Source organism: Sorex fumeus, unplaced genomic scaffold (assembly GCF_029834395.1).
Source record: "Sorex fumeus unplaced genomic scaffold, SorFum_2.1 ptg000002l, whole genome shotgun sequence".
Lineage (NCBI taxonomy): Eukaryota > Metazoa > Chordata > Mammalia > Eulipotyphla > Soricidae > Sorex > Sorex fumeus.
In genome coordinates, this window is record NW_026606059.1 from 78,369,420 (window position 1) to 78,389,781 (window position 20,362).

A 20,362-nucleotide genomic window follows, 5' to 3' on the forward strand; every position below is an offset into this window, starting at 1 on the left:
CTCAGCCTTTGGATGCTGGTTTGGTAACTCATTATTTTGCCAACTCTCTAATACCTTGAAGGTGCTGTAAAGCCGTATCTTATCTCACTTTTGTATTTGTTTTCAATGGGAGAAATAGCCCACATGCCTAGGAAAGAACCGCCCTGCCTCCCTGTCTATGCTTTCATTACTCTCCGGTGGGCTTCTCTTTGTTGGCATTTCCTTTCTCTGTTCCCATCTTCCCACTCCTTGTCCTATGGGATCGCACAATTCCATGCCTTCCTTTCTGTTTCTCCCTGTTCCAAGAGTCACCCATAAAAGAGTGAAGGTCCTAGGAAAGGAAAATGCGCCCCAAACTTCCTGTCTAACAAAACAGTTGTGATGTTCAAGATGGATGTCAGGCAAAGAGCAAAGGGCAGTGTGAGTGGGCAACCTGGAGTCAGGACGTCAGCTGCCAACCAGGAGAGACTGTTTCTACTCTGGACACTGGGAAGCGTGTACAAGTATTGAAGCGAAATATGGGCATGGTATAGAGTTTGTTCCAGGATGAATCTAAAGTGACTGGGTTTAAGGTAGATACTCGGATTGACCAGAACATTCTTGAAAGCTCAGCCTGAGAGACTTTTCTTAATTGCCTTGGCTAGACTCATTTCCTCTTTGACCTTCCATTGAGCACTCACTGAATCTCTCACTTCACATTTTTTTCCTCTGGCTTTGAATAGTCTGTCCCTTTTAAATTATTAACTAGATGACAGCTGAGCTATGGTAGAAGGAGCAAAGGAATCCCAGCTAGATGCCCTTGGTTCAAATCTCAGCTTCAGCATCTGCTGTGTTTCAGCCTCACGTCCTCAGCTATTCCATGGCGTAATTTTCTAGTGTGATTGCAGTGTTAAAGGTCTGTGTAGACAGCGGCACAGAGGGAGCATTATAGAACCTACTTAGTTATAAACTCGGTTATGAACGGATTCAGGGCTTGACACGTATTCTTATATAGGCCTCATGCAACTCTGCAATCTAATCTTTTTAATATAGTACTTTTCAAAGGAGAGATTAAGATGCTAGAACAGATTAAATAATGCAGCCCAGGACACACTGTCAAGTGGTGGAAATAGGACATAAATCCAGGACTGAGTCCAAAATCAGCAGTGTCCGTTGGTCTACCCTGCTTCCCTACAGTACTGAGGGGCCTTTTCTAACAGTGGCCTTGAAAAAACTTTTTAGTGAAAACTAATCGGGGCCAATTTTGGAGCTGGTGACTTCTTTAAGTTTTTCTATTATCTCTTACTAGCTGTACTTCTCTGTCCAGATTTTAAAGTAAATTTTAATGCATTTCTCTCAGCAAAACTTTTTTTCCCTTTTTTTTTAATGCCACACCCGGTGCTGCTCAAAGATTACTCCTGGCCGGACCGGGGATTGAACCCTTGGCTGGCTGTGTGCAAGGCATCCCTCCTTGCTGCAATACGGACTTGGGCCCCTCAGCACAACTTCTTTAGGCATTAAGTGTGTGCATAAAGTGCATTACAGAATAAAGGTGAACATTAAGAACCTTTCGGTGGGCTCCATGATGCAGAGAGAATCCAGGCTGGACAAAAATCCAGACTGCCTTTAAAGATGTTTAGGAAGGGCCTTGGAAGGCGAGCTGCGAAGGGACCCCCCGCCCCACCCCCCGCAAAAGGCCCGGATCCCTTCGCAGGATTCACAGAATTCGCCACCGTGAGCCCGCGACCCTAGAGCGAGCACTTCTGTACAACAGATGGGTCGTCTCTCATTTGAAAGCAGTGTGCGTCTGTGTGGGTGAACCGTCTAAATCAGGAAATTAATGGAAATTTCCACGACTCGTCTTTGTGAGCGCCTGTGATGGTGGCGTTGCCAGGGAAATGGGGGAGGCTGCGCCGACGAAAGTTGTGCCGCAGCAAGTCAGCTCCGCGCGCTTACCATTGGGCCTTCCGGAGGATCCTTACATAACGCCCTCGCTCCGCGGCGGACCTCGCGCTTCCACTTTAAACGCGGCCGCGGACCAAGGTCGAGAATACCCGGGGAAAAGCAAGCAGGCGCGCACACCCCGGAGCAGCCGCAGACGACCCGAGCGGCCCCGGGGAATCAGAGCGCAGGCGGGAGCCCCTCCGACTCGCTCACGTCCCCGGGGCCGCGCCGCGAGCCGCCCGCCCGGCCCCGCGCCCGCCCCGCCGCACTCCCTCCGCCTGCGCCGCTCCGAACACGTGCTCCCCGGAACACTCGCCGGCAGGGCCGCCCCCGCGGGGGGCCGGGCTCGGGGCGAACGGGCCAATGGGCGCGCGCCTTACAGCGCCGTGGCCCGCCGACGTTGAGCCGCCCAATCGCAAGGGCCTGGCCGCCCGTTTCCCGGAGCCCCGCCCCGCCGCCGCGCCCCGCCCGCCGGTCTCCGCCCTCCCCCGTTCGCCCCTCCCCCGCCGCTCGGGAGCGGAGCCTGCGAGACGGAGAAACTGGGGCAGAAGTGAAGATGGCGGCGGCGGCGCTGGCGGCGGCGGCGGCGGCTCGTCGCCCGTGACGCGCGGTGCGGGCTCGGCTCGTCCCCGCCTCCCCAGTCCGGACCCCGTCCGTCCGCCCGTCCGCCCGCCCGCCCGCCGCCCGGGCCACACCGTCTCGGCTCGGCCGCCCGCCCGCCCGCCCGTCGCCTCGCTCCCCCGCCCGGCCGCCCGGCCGCCGGCCGCCGGCCTCCTCCTCGTGCGCGCTGTCGCCGGCCGAGCGGGCGGCGTTGCCGATCCGCCCTCCCGCCCGCCCCGCCGGGCCGCCGCCGAGCCCTGCCCGGCCGGGGAGCGGGCGCCGGGCCCTGCGCCTCGCGCCTCCCTCCGTTGGGGGCCGGGCGGCGGCGGCGGCGGCCGCCGGCACCAGCGCGGTGGGCTTCGCTGAGGGGAGGGGGGCGCCGGCGGGGCGGGCGAGCGCGGGCGGGGGCCGTCCTGGGGCCGGCCGCGACGAGGAGGCACCATGACGTCCATCCATTTCGTGGTCCACCCGCTGCCCGGCACCGAGGACCAGCTCAATGACAGGTAATGGGCCGGGGCGGGCGGCGGGAGGGGGAGGGGCGCCGCCGCCTCCCCTCCCCCACGGGGCCGCGCCGGGCGGGCGCCGCTGTTTACGCGCCCGCCGCCCGGCTGCTGCGGGTGTGCGCGCGCGCGGGCGCGCGGAGTGTGTGTGAGTGTGAGTGTGCGTGTGTGCGCGCGTGTGCGGGGAGGGTCCCTCGCCGCCCGCAGGCCCCTTCTGGGCCAAACTTCTGGATCCCGGGGCCCGCGGTGGCGCCGGGCAGCGCTCCGCGTCTTCTCGGCTGCCGAGGAACTCGGCGAAGACCCGGCGGGGGCTGACGGGGGGCGGCGGCGGCCGGGATGGGGCCCCCCGGGGTGTGCGTGCGCTTGTGTGTGTGTGCGCGCGCGCGCGTGTGCCGGGGGAGCGAGCACACGACACAGACCTCGACACGGGCCGTCGCGAGCTGCCCCGGCCCAGGCCGAGGAATCCATATTAGTCAAAGTTGAATTGAGACAGACAATGCGGATGGGGGAGGGCGAAGGTAAAAGAAGGAAAGAGAAAGCGAGGGAAGAGGCGGCGGGCGCGGGGCGCGGGGCGCGGTCGGGCCCCGGGAGCCGGGTCCGGCGGGGTGGCCGGGGCGCTGCGGGGCCCGGCGCTCCCGCGGGGGCGGGCGGGGGGCAGGGAGGAAGCGGATTCCCGGCAGATCGCGGGGGGAGGAGGAAGCGCCATGATCATTGTTGTTATTATTATTAAATTGGAGCCTCCGCCGAGGCGGTGCCGCCTGCCCCGGGAGGGGAGGACTGGGGCGGGGGTGGGGAGCGGGGTTGGGTTCCCTTTGCTGGCTTCCCGAAACGTGCCGGCAGAGCCTCGGCTCCGGCCCCTAGCGCCGGGAGCTTTTTGTTGTTGTTGTTGTTTGTTTTTTGCAATTTTTTGTTTCCTTTTTTAAAAAAAAATCTGCTGACAGTGTTCTCCCGAGTTGTAATTTGACAGCTGAAAACCCGTGCGTAGAGTCAAAGGAGAAACTTACCGTTTGCAGTTGGCGACGCCGCTTTTCGTAATGCGCTGTAATTTCGGGGACGGCGCTTGCACCCGGCGGAGGAGGAATCAGGATTTTGGGGGGTGGGGGTGGGTTGCCTTCATAAGACGGCTTTTTTCTTTTGATTTTTGTCCTTGGATCCCTCCCGCTGCCCGCCAACCGATCCCTGCGGTCGAGAATCAGCAGTTGCTTCCCCGGGCCCCGAGCCGGAGCAGGAAAAAGTTCCTGGCGCTGGCCGAGGGCCTCCGTGTCCGCCGCGCCCGGAATCCGCGACTTGGGTTCGCCGGGTCCACAAGCGCCACCGGGCGCCCGGTTTCTCTCGGGGTTGGGTCTGAAGTGGGATGTGAGGTCTCCCCGAGGGACCGGGCGCCGGGCGCCCTCCCGAGCCCGGCGCGCCCCTGGGGGAGGACGGCGCTGGCCTCGGCCGGGGGATCCAGCCGCCGCCGCCGCAGGTGGGGCCCGCCAAGCTTTCCATCCGCAGCGCCGGTGGCTCCGCGCCTGGCACCGAGTTCGGATTTGTCTAATCTTGGCCGTGGCCATATTGTATTTCACATGTTTGTGAAACTTTTGGAATACTTTATGAAAAAAATTAACCCTTTAGAGTTAGGACGTCGTCCCTTCGAATATTGAAGTCCTTTTTTTAAAATTTAAAAAAAAATTTTTTTTTCTTTTTTAAGTTGTTAATGTCAGTGTTTTCTGCGATGCTTGGGTTTTTTGTTTCCTTAGAGATCTTTTTTTAAAGGACTAGCCACAGAAGATTTCCGGGGCCAGTTTTACAGCCAACTCCAGAGCTGCTGTCATTCAGAGAAGCCAGTCACTGGTCCTGGTTCTAGCTTGACTTGTAGCTGAGAAAATAGCACCAGGGTAGGGAGAAGCCGGCTTGTTTCCTGTGTTTGGCCTCACTTTATATTCCCAACTCACTTTGCTTGTCAAGCAGAATCCACTTGGCAGTTGGGATGGGCAACTCAGAGCATTCCTTTTGCTTCTGCTGGCCTGAGAAATTCACAAGTAGCTTATCTTCTTTAACATTGTGATTGTAAACAACTGGTTGGCTCTGGTTTTGATTCCTGCAGTGTAACTGTACAGAACTAGAACTTAGAGCATAGTGAGTGTTGGTTTTATGCAGTACAGACTAGTGGATTGAGGTTAATGATGTAAACTGTGTGCATCACAGTGGCAGGTATTTGTAAACCAGAAGAGTGCCATCGGGAAATGGTAGGAACCGTCCCAACTAGTACCAGTAAAAATGGCTCTTCTGTTAAGATAATTGGAGGGAGCAGTTGAGATTGTCATATGCCCTAAGTTTGAAAGTAATTGGCCCGTGTTTTTGGGTCTGCTGTTTGTGGGTCTCCTACAAAAAAAAATCCTCCTCTGCAGTGGGGCCAGGGAAATAGATGTAGAGTTTAGAGCATGTGAGTTAACCCCTTCTCTTTGTAGTACCACGTATGGTCTCCCATCTCCCCAAGGAGTGTTTCTTAAGTGCAAAGTCAGGAGTAAGCTGGGTGTGGTCCAGAAATCAAAGAGAGAGATAGAGCGCACACATACTCTTTCATACCTACTTGCACAATAACGTATGTGTTATTTAGAGGCAATCTCTTGCTGTGTTGCATGCAAAAACTTTCCCAGAGATGGGTTTTCTGGAACCTTTTAACTGACTTGCAGAAGCAACCCAGTTTATTTGTAGGAAAAAAGCTCTATCTGGGTGTAGTAGATTTGTGCGATACCAGAGAGTGCTGCTGCATGACTTTTATATGAAAAATTTGGGAATCACAAATGAAATGATAATTTCTAGTTTGGGATAAAAAAAAGATATATAGGTAGACTTAAAAAGAATTTTTTTTCTACCACACTGCTGCTGTTCAGAGCTTATTCCTGGATCTGTGCTCTGGGATCAGTCCTGATGGCGCTCAGGGTATCATACTGTTCAGGATTGCACAGGATTGCTCTGGGCAGGCTGTGTGCAGGGCAATCCCACTCAAGGAAAAGCAACAGGAATGGATAGGCAGTGTGGTACTGCAAATAAATTAGGCTTGGTTAAAGAAAACTTTGGGCCTTAAAACATCAATATTTTCTTTTCAAAATGAGCTTTCTTTAAATAGCATTCTGTTAGAAGTTAATTGTTTTTTCAACGTAAAAGTGTGATGTCTCAAGCATCTAAAATGTACTGTTTCAAATAGTTGTAGCTGACCGGTTTCATCTGTGTTTTTACATTTAGCTCATTCTTTACAAGTCCTTGATAGGTTAAGCATCTTTATTTGTATGTTAGGTTAAATATCTTTAATTATTGGCCATTGGGGACTAAATACTGCATGGAGTTGATGACTAGAGATGGGCATCTAGGAGAGAAGGGATGAAGTCGGGGGCCAGAGGGAGAATACAGCAGGTAGGTTGTCTTGGGTCTATCCTCAGCATCCCATGTAGACCCCCAGCCCCACTGGGAGTGATCTCTGAGTGCAGAGCTCAGGAATAATTTCTGAGCACAGTTAGGTGTGTCCTAAAAACCAAAAAAAAATTTTTTTTTTGAAAGTGTGTGTGTTGGGGGATGAAATGAAATCAGAGCTCCTAGGATGCTGCTTGTGACTTCCGGTGATTGATTATGAGTTCTCTCATGCTCAGGACTGTCCCTCTGCAGATCATTATTGGATTGAAACCACCAGTGCACGGACATTTTGTGGCCTTTTGATTTTCTTCCTAGTGAATTTCTGGAGTTAGTGTTCTGCTCCTGCTTAAAGCACCGTCTTGGAGAAATTGCCAGAGGACACCCGGAACTGAATCTGCTCGTTGAGGTTGAGCGGGAGAGGTGCCTTAAGTGGTGCTGACTTGAACCAGGGGCAGGCGGGAAGTCCTGAGCACAGGGGTGTCTGGAGTCTGTCCAGGGGCTCAAGCTGTCAGAGCACTGTTGGTAGGGCCGTGGGCCGTTTGTTTCCCTTACATCCAGGGTGCTTTTCCCCTGACGTAGTCTGGGATCTTTCTGCTTTTCTAGGCCCTTGCCAGTCTTCCAGCCGCTTCCTCATGGTTTTGATTTCCCTTTCACCCTCCCCCTACCCTCAGGGTGCTCTTGGGCCATGTCTGTGGTTTAGGCTGTTACTGGGACCCTCTTAATCCTGCTGTGTTGGGAGAGGTCCTGTAAGCTGCGGGTTGGGGAGGATGTCCAGAATCCCTTCTCAGGATGCAGACTGGCGTCCTTGCAAGCCTGTTCTGTGTGTGAGTGTGGAATTTTCCTGGGAGCGTTGCTTTTTGGCGCTGGAAATGTGTTGCACAATCTTGAAGAGTTTGGGTTGAGATTGCTTTGGAAAGGTTTTCCTCTCTGGCATATTCCTGGTGGGTGCTATAAGGTGTGGGGTAAAGCAGTGTGGACGGTAGTTTGACCTGTGGAATACCTGAATTGGTAGTGAGTCATTGAATCCTGTAGAACCCCTACCCCTTCATCCCCCAAATCCATCTCAGTTGCTGCGTCTGCCAGGGTAGTAGTTGTGGAAGCGTTCCAATGTGAGTGCCGTGGCAAAGACTAAGGAGGTGCTTGCTTCGTTATACTCTGATGTGTTGCCTGGTTTTCATATAGAGCAGCAGGCACTTCTGCAGTGACATGAACCAATGTTACCGCCATAAAAGGGACAGTACAAAGGGAAAGCAGAAAATCAAAGAAATTGCCCGGGAATAATAACCTTAATATTGAATGGCCAGGTCATCTGGGTGGGTTCCCCTGGGGTGATGGTGGGTGTGTGACAGTGATTGGAGGCCTTTTTTGTTTGTTTGCCCCAGTGGTGCATGGGGCAGTACCCAAGGAACGGTGCCAGGGCTGGAACCTGGGCCCTCCACACCTTCAGACTTTGGAGCTTTACCCTCACTCTTCAGGCAGCGTAAAGAAAAGTCACTTCGGGGCCGGAGTGATACTGCAGCAGGTAGGGTGCTTGCCACCTTCTTTACTTACTGGGTTTGATTCCCAGCATCCCATATGGTCCCCCGTGCCCACCAGGAGTGATTCTTGAGTACAGAGACAGGAGTAACCCCTGAGCACCCTCTGGATGCTCAAAAGAAAAAAAAGCTTACACCCAAGCTCAGCGCTTACTCCTTTTTGATGGTGCTGTGCTGGGGGACCATATGCAGTGCTTGGCATTAAACTGGGTTGTCTGTGTGCGAGGCAGGTGCCTTCACTCTTAGCCCCTGTGCTCTCTCTGGCACCTGCAGCAGTGTGGATGCCACAGCTGGGGCATTGGGCCAGGGCTGGTTCCCAGCACCAATCCTAGCCAGAGCTATGCTATGCGGAGACTGAGCCCATCCGAGATCAGACATGTGTGGTGCTAGCTACATTTTAGGTGCTTTGTAGTCAGACAGAGCACCCTACTGCACAGTGTCGCCTGGACTTTCATAAAGTTTTGGGTGAGCGATGAATGAGGTGGGCTTTCTCCTTTTTGTTATTTGTAATTGTTGGATTATAAAGCCTCGGGGTATATCCTGTCCCTCCCATCAGGAGCCAGAAAAGATGCAGCCAGGGATCACCTGGAACTGAACAAAAGTTGGGCGTACAAGAGAAGTTTTGTCAGTTGAAGACTGCCTGACGCGCCATCAGTAGGGGCAGGGCGGGATGCGGGGTACTCAGCGCTAGGAGGCTTGCTGCCCCTGTCTTACTTGAGAGTGTGAGCAGGAAGCAGTCAGGCTGGACTGTACCCGCTGGCTTCCCTAGTATGACCCACATTGGTTATGGAAAGTAAAAGATGATGAAAGAGTCAAACAAAAAATTCAGTCACAACTGCCAAGGCTGGGCCAATTTCTGTTCATTAAACTCAGATATTCACTAGAATCAGAAGAATGCGTAGGGTTAGGAGTGCAAGACATGTGGGAAGGAAGGAAATGACTGAACCCGGAGTCCATCCAGTGATGCTGTGGGTGTGGACCTAAAGGGCAGGTTGTTCCCTCAACGGGACATCAGGTCAGATATGGTCTCTGAAGGAGAGCTGAGGCCCTGGAGAACTTCGGCACTCCAGTTGGCCTTCGAGGGTGGATGACGGGCAGCTTTCCATAAATCTTTGTCCTGTTTGAATTCTGAGAATAAACCTCTGGAGTCTGATTCTGTCATTTTGACACCTTGGTGTCCTGAACACGCAGGCAGCCTTGTTTCCCGGATATTTTTATAATTGATCCGCAGATTTCTCCCTACACATTTAGGCATTTTATTACAAACAATTTCAAATTTCAAAATTTTATTCAGATCAAGAGCAACAGTTGTCACCCTATTCTCTGGCATTGAAACACCTGAGCAGTCTGATTGCAGCTGTGATTCAAGTCATGTCTTTGTTTCAAAGATGAAGACTTAAGGGTTTTACTTATTTATTTCTTAGGTTTTATTTAGGAAAACAGGGAGCAAGGGAGAGAGAGCCAGAGTCCAGGAGATGCAGGGATGGCCACATACAGGGCAAAGACATTCTGCCAGCTGTATTGTTACTCTGGCCCCACTCACTTGTAACAGTTGTTGGTAAGATGGTAACTCTTGAAATAAGGGAATTTTCTTTCTGGGATTGAAGGCAGTGCTCTGGGACTGTTGGGTGCAGGGTTAAAACCCCTGGCATCCTCGCTCGGTGTGTGCTTCAGCCCAAAGCTATCTCCGGACCTGATAGAAGCTTGCTTGCTTGCTTGCTTGCTTGCTTGCTTGCTTGCTTGCTTTCTCCCTTCCCTTCCCTTCCCTTCCCTTCCCTTCCCTTCCCTTCCCTTCCCTTCCCTTCCCTTCCCTTCCCTTCCCTTCCCTTCCCTTCCCTTCCCTTCCTTCTTTCTTTCAGAACATTTAAGGAATAAATTTATGAAAATTTTGCAATACTCCTCTAACTTAAAAAATAAAGGTAAGACAGTTAAACATGCTATGAGAAAGAAACTGTTCCACTAATACCATTATTTCCTGGTAGTCTATTTGTAAGAAACGCTTCAAAAATGAGAAATTTGGTCAGTTCTTAAATAGCTCTGCTTTGTGCTATTCTCTTTGTCAGGATGTTAAAAGTTCATGTCATTTCAGGTGTAAAGATGCAGTTTGTCTTACTGCAGAGCAGTGTTTGTGCCGTTTCAGTGGTATCATTCAGTTTAATGAAATATTTCAACTTTCTCTACTCATTTTATTTTGTAAGTCAGCTTTATTGGAGTGTAATTTATAATCAGTAATATTCACCCTTCCACTTCCTCCTGCTCCTAGTTTTGAGGTCCCTCGTAGCAGTGCTCAGAGCTTACTCCTGGTTCTGTGCTCAAGGATCACTCCTGGTAGGTGGGGCTCAGGGGACCATATGGGGTGTTAGGGATAAAACCCAGGTCTGACCCGAGACTTTCTCTCCCGCCTAGCATTTCCTTATTTTGAGTATACAGTTTTGACAAGTGTGTGTAGTTGTATAATCCCCACAGAACATTGTACAGAACGTTCTTACTCCCCAAATTCCCTGGTGCCCCCTTTCATCCTTAACCCCCCCCCCATGCCCCACTCCTGGAAGCCTTTGTCCTGCTCCCCCCCCTTTTGTAATTTTGTCTGTTTCAGACTTGCACAAAAATGCAGTTGTGTGCCTCGTATCTTTCTGCCTCACGCAGTTATTCTTGTGTGTAGGTAATGATTTGGATACCATTCAATTTTAATCTAGATAGGAGCGTATGTTAATCTGGCAAATTTTTTGTTTTTGATTTTTGGGGCCACATCCGACACTACTGGTGGGAGGGCCAGGGACTGTTCTCTGGTGGTGTAGGGAGCATAGCATGTGCTCTTGCTTTTTGAGCTCTTTCCACAGTCCTGATTTTTGCCTTTCTTTGGTATTTCTCTTCTGAAATTGTTATTAAAAACATTCTTAACTTTGAGATCTGGAAAGTCAATGAAAAAAATCTAGATACCGGAGAGGTGGTACAAGAGGTTAAGTTTGACCCAGGTTTGAAGCCCTCCCAGGCACTGCACATGGTCGCCTGAACACCACCAGGAACACACCCCTGAGCACAGCAAGGGTAGCCCCTGAGCCCCACTGGGTGTGGTCCTTCCGCCCAAAAAGTCTAGCAACAGGCAAAACGAATATAATTTTTTTTTTCTTAGCAGCCAACATGGTCGACCCGAGTTCGATTCCTCCGCCCCTCTCGGAGAGCCCGGCAAGCTACCGAGAGTATCTCGCCCGCACGGCAGAGCCTGGCAAGCTCCCCGTGACGTATTCGATATGTCAAACACAGTAACAAGAAGTCTCAAAATGGAGACGTTACTGGGCTCGCTCGAGCAAATCGATGAACAACGGGAGGGCCTTTACCTTTAGCTTTACCTTTCTTAACAGTGAAGTTTCAGGGTAATTAATACATTAGCATATGAGTTATATTTTAGGGTTCTTTTAGTAATGGTTGCAGTTATTATGGCAGGGTCTACTCTGAGAAGCACAGGAGCAACTGAGGAAAAAAAAGAGGGCTTTCTTGGCGGTGGGAAATAACTGAAGTTGGGAAGAGTGTTCCCCAGTATGGGCTGGAGAAGTGTTTCTAAGTGAGGGAGTCGGTCCCGTTTCACGCCTAGCGGAGAAGGTGACGTTGCAGCTTATACATATTCTAGTAATTTTTCAGGAAACTCATGCATATTTAATGAAAAATGGTGAGCATGTGTGATTGAAGAACATACAGTGAGCCTCTATCACATGTCCCTAAAATGTCGGTGGGGGCTGTTTGTTCTTTTATACTGGTGATGAAGATGAAGGGCTCTACGTAGCAGTCTCCACTGGCTTGTGCTGTCTCGCCTGGGGCTGTAGGGCACAAGTGTCCTACAGTCCAAGCTAAGAGAACGCATGGGGCAGCGTTTCCCAGGAGAGGGGCCACACCCGCCCAGCTGTAACCCTAGGGCCTTCTGTTACTGCTTCTTCTAATCCCAGCTTTTTTGTAGGCAGTGGGGCCAGGGGAGAAAAGGTCGAAGTTGCAAAGAACCTTCCTTGGCTGTAACGTGAAAGAATCAGTAGATTTTTATTTTCCTTTTCATCTGCTCAGGCCCCATTTATGTGACCGAGAAAATAAAGCTAATTTAGGACCTACCGTTTCAGGCGATTGCTCCATTCTGGCCTGATTGTGCCGTTTGAGAATTGCTGTGGCAGGATGGCCCAGGTCTGTCTGGGAATGCCCGTTCCCATCTGGTCTGCTCACAGACCGAAACACCACCACCCTCAGTGGCTCTGCAGAGATTGAGCTGTTTGCCAGTTCCAGCTGCTGGCTAGAATGTAAAGGGGAGGGGAAGGGCCAACGGGACTGGGGGTGCTGACGTTTGTAAACTTTGGGAAATGCCAGATTTGAGGTTAGGAAGGTGATTTGATGAAAAATGTCAAGAGAGCAAAGGCAGAAGCCAGAAAGAGCGAGTGGGCTTACTGGCCAGAGCACACGCTTTGCACACAGGAGCCCTGGGTGGTGTTTGATCCCATGCACCCCTCTATGTGGCCCCCAAACTGAATCGCAACCAGGTCTGTTTTAAGCCTTCATCATGCAAACATAGTCTGGGGAGGAGGGGCCTGAGTTTTTTTTTGCTCACAGGAGGTATGGCTGGTTTCCTGTCCTGAAGTCCAACCTTTGGTGCCATTACTGCTGGGTATTCTCATCTGCATGTGAAGACTGCGTTATCTTTAAAGGAGTCAGAAATCAAGTGACTGGGATTTTTCTGAAATTGCACGCAAATCTAGCTTAAACGTCCATTCTCTTGATATTCTTCTATTTCTAATGGATTTCAACTTCAGTATTCATGCAGAAATCCCTTGATGTTTTCCTTCAGTGCTCCGTTGCAGGCATTGTGACTGAGATTTGAAGGTGGGGAATTATGGAAGCCGGAGGGAGTATACTTCCTGGCTCCATGCCCTGTGACCTTTTGTTTCTGTCTTGAGTTTTTGGGGAAGTGCAGGAGCTACTGGGGAGGAATACAGATGGCTGCTCCCTGCTTGGCTCTGGCCCTGCCGGGTAGGGGTGGCTGTGAAGGGGGGCCTGGCTGCTCATCTGCCTGCCCCCAGAAGCAGGAGCTGCCACTGGCACCAGGACTGCTCTTAATCTGTTCGGGGCACTCCAGGGCTCTTGTAAGTAGGGAGCTTCTAGGGCTTCTTGTCTGTACAGAGCTTGTACTGGTGACCTGGGGATTCCAGCCCTTAGGACAGTGGAAACTTAGATGTAGGGTGATAGCCATTTATTTAGTTTGGGGCATGCTGTAGATAAGGTTCTCCCTGTTTAAAAAAAAAAAAGTAAGGTTCTTTTTGAGGAGGTTGATGTTTTCTAGTAACCAGATGCCAGTAGGAACAGCGTGGCTGTAGCTTTCCTTTATTAAGAGAGCCTTTGATTTCAAGTGGTGCTTCTCAGAGATGGCCTCTGAATGGACCCCACCAGCAGTAGCACTAAGCTTGAGGCCTGTTCCAGGCACTTGGCTGCATTTCTTTCTCTCCAAGTGCTGCGCGCACCCTCAGGCCAGTTCCTCCAGAAGCTGACTGCCCTGCAGCCACTCTGGCCTCTGCTTTCTCCTGCCCTACGAGGATGTGTTGGTATTTGGTTTACTGTTTTTCAAAGGAAACATTTTCCATTTGGATTAAAGATGAGCTCCTCCCCAGAATGGGAGGCTCTCTGAAGGCTTATACAGTGGTCTCGGAGGGTGAGGGTGAAGCTGACGGGAGAGCTGGGTACCTGAGGAGCACCACCTGGGGCCTGGGGAGATCCTTGCTGGGCAAGGGCTGTGGTGGTCTTTGCCCTGTAAGAATTGATGGGTGGCTCGCTTTTCGAGAGCCACACATAGGCCTGGGCTTGAGCCCTTGGCTGAGAAGTAGTTGGATGCTTCTGTAGTGGTTTGTTGAGGAAGTGTGAAGAACAAGGGGCAGTAGACCAGAGGGTCTTGGAGTGGTGGCATCAGTGGGTGCCGTGTTCTTTTCTAACATGAACCAGAGCGGGGGGCAAGAGCTAGTTGAGCAGGGGGAGCACAGCTGGGAACATCCCTGGAACATCGTCCACTCACCCCTGCCGCTGCTCCTCCCACTCCCCCCCCCCAAAAAAAAAATGGAAGGAAAAGAAAGGGGGAAATAGTGATTTCAATAGAGAATCTTCCAACTGGAGAAGATTCCCGAGTCTCCCCTGCCCAGCTCCCCCCATTGGGACCAATGAACTCGGGAAGAGAGGAAGCTTTTTCCTTCTACACAGATTTGGAAGTTGTGTGCAGGTCACTTAGATGGGAAGACAGAATTGAAGAAAGGTCAGCATTTTTAGGTGGGTTTTGGTTGATGGTGCATAGGGGTGTTCGCTTATGTTTGATATGATGGTGAGTGGGGTTTATATTGACGAGTTTGAGTAGATGGTGGCTGGAATTTTTTTTTTTTCTTTGTTGGGTCACACCCCGCGATGCTCAGGGGTTTCTCCTGGCTCTGTACTCAGGAATTGCTCTTGGCGGTGCTTGGGGACCATATGTGATGCCTGGGATTGAACCCGGGTTGACCGTGTGCAAGGCAAACACCTCCCCTCTATACTATTCCTCTGGCCCTCGATTTGTTTTTTTAATACTGAGTCTAACTCAGAGGTTCCCATACTTCCTCGACATACCTCCTTCTCCCCTTTTCAGAGTGAGATTTTTTTTTTAAATACTGAGCCTAAGGTGGAGGTTCCGAAACTTACTTGACTTACCTCCTTCTCCCCCTTTTCAGAGTGAAAATTCCCTAGTAACTCGGCTGGAAGTTCCCTTAAAGCTTATATATCCTGTAAGCAGGTAGGCACCCTGGGGATGACCCCCAGGCCATTTGCCTGCCTGTGAGATGAGAGTCATGCTGGATTATTCCATTTTGTCCCCTTCTCAGACTCCAGATTATGGTAGGGAAATGAGTGTGTGTTTGGTTAGAATGGCGTCCAAGGCAAAAGAGCGTGGCAGCCTGAAGTTGCCTGTGGTTTTTATTTTTTTACTGAAATATTACAGATAAGTGTGTGTGTGTCCGGAGGGGAACTGAAAACTCGACAAGTGTTTCCCCAGCTAAATTGATAAATATAGGGACCCAGCACTGATGGCCTCTGTCCTTCCTTCTGGAAGCTCCAGGTTATTGGGGAGATGGTCAGGCTGATGTGTAGTAAACATGGCAAAGATGGGGCCGCCGACTGGCTCATAGACCTGAATGACTGCTCCGCCACATGGGCTTCTCCCCCTGGATTCCTCCGCAGTGCCAGTGTGTGACTTCAGGATCAGAACCCTGTTTCCTGTTCTCAAAATTCCCCTGCCCAGGGGCTCCGGGGTGGGAAGCAGGCTGCTTCACCCCGTCCCTGATGTGCGCAGAAAGGGAGTGGGGTGGGGGGTGTTGAAGTGTTTACGCCGAGGAGTTTGCTGCTTTGCTGCTGTTGCTTTATTGTACACGGGCTGCGGTTGACCCTGTAGCCTCCTGGACTGGAGAGCATGCCACAGCTCAGGGACACCTGGACGTGGGCCCAGTGCCTTCCCTGGGCTTCTCGCCTTTGGTATTCTTTAAAGCACCTGATTTCACCAAGTGCAGTGCCAGTAAATTTGAAGATTCCTTTTGGTTGTAGGTATCTGTGTGACACAGCGGCTAAAAAATGGTTAGAGCATTAATTGACTGTGTTTGTTGAGATTCCCAAAGTCTTGAAAAATGAAATCTTGAAAAACACATTTATGAATTTAGAAGTTGTAGCTGCTTAATTCGTTCCAGTATACAGTACATTCTTCAGGTTCGGTTGTGATGCTGCCACTGGAACCAGTGCAGCGAGTGGTTGATTTTCTGAGTTGGAGAGGAGAGTTCTGTGGGTCTGAGATTCTGGACGGAAATGCTGGATTGACATCCAGAGCCTTCTCCCCTCTATCAAATCCTTTCCCTGTGGTGATTCTAGCTCCCCTATTTTCAAGGTGAAGGTGATTATGGAAGTTCCGAATGCTCCTTCATTGCTTCATTGCCTTTGGGATCAGCTCGCGTGTGATGCCTATTGCTGAACTATGGAGGATGTGTTCGCCAGCTTTGCTGTTTTTGGGTTTGGACTTTCATTCTGCTTCTGATTTCTTCTAATGGGCATCTTGATGCAGTGGACATTACGATCTTATTACCACTCTGTTGGCTTGACCAGAGCTGGGGTGGGAGGTGGGTGCTTAAAAACCTACCCAGCGGACTGCTTTGTTCTCGCTTTCTTTTTTTGTGCCACACCTGGTGGGGCTCAGAACAGCATATGGGGTGCTTATCCACTGTATCCCACCAGTTGACTCTTCTGTTCTTAAAACTTGAGCTGGAGGCCAGGGAGACGGTCAAAGCACATGACTGGCTGCACATACTCATATAGTATGGAAACATTCAGAAAGTAATTTTTTTTGAGATGGTAAAAATTTTACTCCAAAGAGGATTTAGGAATTTAAGGGCTAGGGTACCCAGAAGTTTTGGCAACTGGCAAAGACTGTTCAGCTGTCTCTTCTTTCTGGAAGGGGCATGGGAAAGTTACTTGGTTTTCAGATACAGGCCTGCATATCTGTGCAGTTCAGTGTTCATATAGACACACATGCAGTGTCCATGCCGACGGTCCATGTTGGTGTGTTTGTCTCTGCTGCTGCATAGCATCTCACAATGAGTTCATTCCAGCTGGGGGACTTTTCCCTTGTGCCAGTTCTGTGGTGCGGTAAGCTCTGACTGGAGGAGACAGACCTTCACCGATGACACAGAGAAAGAGGGAGTGTAGACTGGTGTCTGGAAAAAGGTGAGACTTCCTTTGGGGGTTGGTGGTAGGCTCAGGGCTGCAGAGGGGAGCACTGAGCAGCCTTTTCTGGTGCAGGAGATACACCTTGTGTGCAGACCCTCTGGGTGCCAGGGGGCAGGGGTGAGGGGCCAGGGCTGGGAAGGGCAGAGCTGTAGGGGTGAGGGGCCAGGGCAGGGAGGAGCAGGGCTGCGAGCCACAGGGCCTTGGAAGCACCTGGTATTATGTAGGATGCAAGTAAAGCGTTCAGGGTCCTTCCCTTGAAGAGACCTTGGGTGTCAGTGATGAGCCTTGGGAGTAAGACTTTGCACTGTGCGCTGTGGCTGTGTGCGCGGGGGGTAGCTGTGGTCAGTTCCTCTAGTGGGGGGACTCAGTGATGGATAGAATCCACCCTTTGCTGGCGGCTCTTGTCCTCCTGCGCCTCCATCTGTCCAGAGGTGAGGGCTGCTTGTGAGGACAAACAAGCCTGGAGACTTGGCTGTGGGCCAGGCACTGCAAATGGGCCAGTCACATTGCTGACACGCAGAAAAGATGGTGCATTCCCCACCTAAGAGGTGGAAGAGTGTATCTATCAGTGTGCTCAAGACCCAAGTGTCCCCTGAGGCGCAGGAGGAGAATGACAGTGTTCCTTTTATGGGGATGGGTGATGGCTTTAGTCATTTTGTTGTTGCTGTTGTTGTTGTTGTTGTTAGTTTTAGGACCATGTCCGATGGTACTCAGTGCTTACCCCTTGTTCTGTGCTCAGGGGTGACTCCTGAAGGGACTTAGGGGATCCAGTGCAGTGCTGGGGATCGTGTCCAGGTCAGCTCTTGCCACGCAAGTGCCTTATCCACTGTATTATTGCTCCGGCCTGACTGATGGCTTTTGATGTCTCAGGATATTTCAGTATGGGAGTGTGTTTTTTAATAATAGAAAAAGAATGAATCCTTAGGAAATGTTTTTTGTTGGCTGTTCATATGAAACAACACGAAAACCACCGAACAAAGAATTTCATAAATGTTTCACAGGAAGTATATTTTGTGTAAGAAGATTAGGGATGATTCTCTAGATTGTATTATTTAACAGTTATTTTGAGTGATACTGGTCCATTAGAATCAAATATGTGGGCACAGTTTCTACCTTCCGTGTATTTGGGGGGGACGGAGGATAAGAGGGGGGAGAGGAAGGGGAGAGGGGAGACCTAGAAAGAAAGATGTAAGGGGAGAGAAAGAAGTGTATGTTCTCTGGAGTGGAAAAAGCAAAGATATAGAAAAACAAGCAAGTGAGATACTGGTCGAGGGAGAACAAGGACTTGAAGAGCAAGACAAGTTTTGAGTTTTAAAACTTGATACTGTAAAAGAAAGATACCAAATCTGAAGTCTCAGTGAAGCTCTTTTAAAAAACATGCCAGTGGAGTGTGGACCAAGAAGCATTGAGACTTTTGAATATTGTTCTGGCTCTTCCTCCTCCCCCCCTTTCTTTTCCTTTTATTTTGGGGCACTCCTGGAGGTGCTCAGGGCTTACTCCTGGCTCTGTACTCAGGGATCACTTCAGGCAGGGCTCAGGGGACCATATATAGTGCTAGGGATTGAATTCGGGTCGGCTGTGTGCAAGGCAAGTGCCCTACCTACATTATCAATGTGGCCCCTCATTGTTTGGTTTTTAATTGCTGTGTAATAAGCCATTCAAAGCTTAATGGGGTAAACAGCCATTCAGGCCTGAGGAGTTAGGGCTGGAGTGCACACTCAGAAGTGTTTAGTCATGAGTTAAAATACCCAGTATCCCTCCGAGCGCTTGTGTGAGCTTACCAATTTTGTATGGAGTCCGCAGCACCACTGCCAGATCTGTGTGAGCACCTCAAAAGGGTCACCCAGTGAGCACAACTAAAAGGTGCAGAAGCACCATGGTCAGGAAGTGAGCACCTTAGCAAACACGGCTTTGAGCATCACCCTGGTCCCCCAAGAAGCACCACAACGAGCACTCCAGAAAAATTCTCCAACACACAGTGTTTGTGGGGTGGTTCCTCTGGCCTTGGTCCAGGGGCAGTCAGGGATATCCAAGGGGTTGAGTTGCCCCCCAAACCCCAGGTCTGCAGCAGGAAGGCTTCAGAATTGCTCAGCTTCTTCTGTGGCAGCTCTGGAGTTGGGCATGCCTTCAGTGACTGCTTTAGAAGCCAGGCAGAGATGGCCACCACCTGTTCTCCAGGAGCTCTTAGAAGGCCCCTGTCCAGGAGGGGGTGGACAGGCACCACTGCCCTTGGACAGAGTGTCAGGGGATTCGAGCTCTGTTGGGAAAACACCCTGATTGCCAGGAAAGTCAAGAATGGATAGGTACCTTGTGTCTGAAAAGATAAAAAATGAAGACTTTGCACATATAGCCACCATTCTAATGCTTTTTCCCAGAAATAGCAACTAAAAAACCCCATATCTAGACATGGGAATTGAACTGGACAGGTGGACAGCTAGACTTTCTAGAGGCCTCCCAAAGCAGTCCAGGTCCCACACAGTCGGGGGAGTGTTGGTTGAACGTCCCTGACCCTGTCTCATGTCATATTTGGTCGTTGACTGGATGCGTTGTTTTGAAACACAAGACTTTGTGTGAGATGGAAATGTGGGCCAGTGAGACATTCCTGTTGCATGTCCTTTCGCAGGATGGCTTCCCATCTACTAGTCTTTTCTTTGGACTAGAACTGCAGGCCTTTGGCGTCCAGTTGACTGGTCAGTTTTAGGATTGAACGTTTTCTGTTCCAGACATTTGCCCTGAAATCACTAGGTTTTGCTCTGAGCCCACTTTAAAATAAATGATCGTTTGCCTGCCTGCTTTGTGCCAGGCGTTACACTAGTTCCTGGGTATAGTGACGTTCAGAAGAACCCTGCCAGGTTAGTTAAGGGCCTTTTTGGCAGGGTCATGGTTGAAAGGTGAACCTACCAGCACGATTATTCCAAGGATGACATTTACTAGCAGGCAGATGGGCTAGAAACAGGCCTTGTTATTGGATAGCCTTGTCTCAGGAGGTATTTTGATAATATTTGTGAATTCTTTAAGGTATCTTAAAGAATACCTGTTATCTTTTCTTGGGATGTTTTGAAGTTTCATATTAAATGAGATATGTGGTGAATTGCAACCTTTTGCTTGAATGAGACTATGAAAGACCCTGTATTTTGGACATACAGTGTCTCTGTTGTTTTGTCTGCTACCAAGAGGCCTTCTTGTCATAAGGAGGATGTGGCTGTAGACCTTTTCTATGGGCTACCTGGGTGGCGTGCTTGGAACAGCGAAGGGTCGACAAGCCTTTTGGGAGGTACCAGGGAAGTTCTAGTTTAAGTAGACATACTTTTTGGATTTTCTGGAAGCCAAGATAAAAAGCAGGGGCTAGGGGCTGAAGCAGTAGCACAGAGGGTAGGGCATGTGCCTTGCACACGACTGACCCAGGTTCGATTCCCAGCATCCCATATCGTTCCCCAAGCACCGCCAGGAGTAATTCCGGAGTGCATGAGCCAGGAGTAACCTCTGTGCATCGCTGGGTGTTACCCAAAAAGAAGGAAAAAAAAAAAAAGCAAAAGCAAGGGCTAAAAATTAGACAAATAGACTTTTTTTTTTTTTAATGCCAAGACAGGCTGGAGAAGATAGTATAGCATGTAGGGTGCTTACCGTGCACACACCTGTCCAGGTTTGATCCCCAGCTCCACAGGAGTGATTCTTGAGCAC

The 20,362-nt window shown here is 50.6% G+C and overlaps 1 protein-coding gene across 5 annotated transcripts in view; it reads left to right on the forward strand.

Moving 5' to 3' along the window:
• The first annotated feature begins 2,802 nt into the window (after positions 1–2,802).
• UBR5 (ubiquitin protein ligase E3 component n-recognin 5) overlaps positions 2,803–20,362 on the forward strand; it is a 116,172-nt gene continuing 98,612 nt past the window's right edge. For 3 of the 5 annotated variants that reach the window (XM_056113281.1, XM_056113287.1, XM_056113301.1), the window contains exon 1: positions 2,803–3,005. In XM_056113281.1, coding sequence (XP_055969256.1) covers positions 2,944–3,005 — 62 coding nt within the window. In that variant the 5' untranslated portion in view covers positions 2,803–2,943. The remainder of the gene's footprint in view (positions 3,006–20,362) is intronic. The other 2 variants (XM_056113295.1, XM_056113302.1) reach the window with 1 other exon arrangement.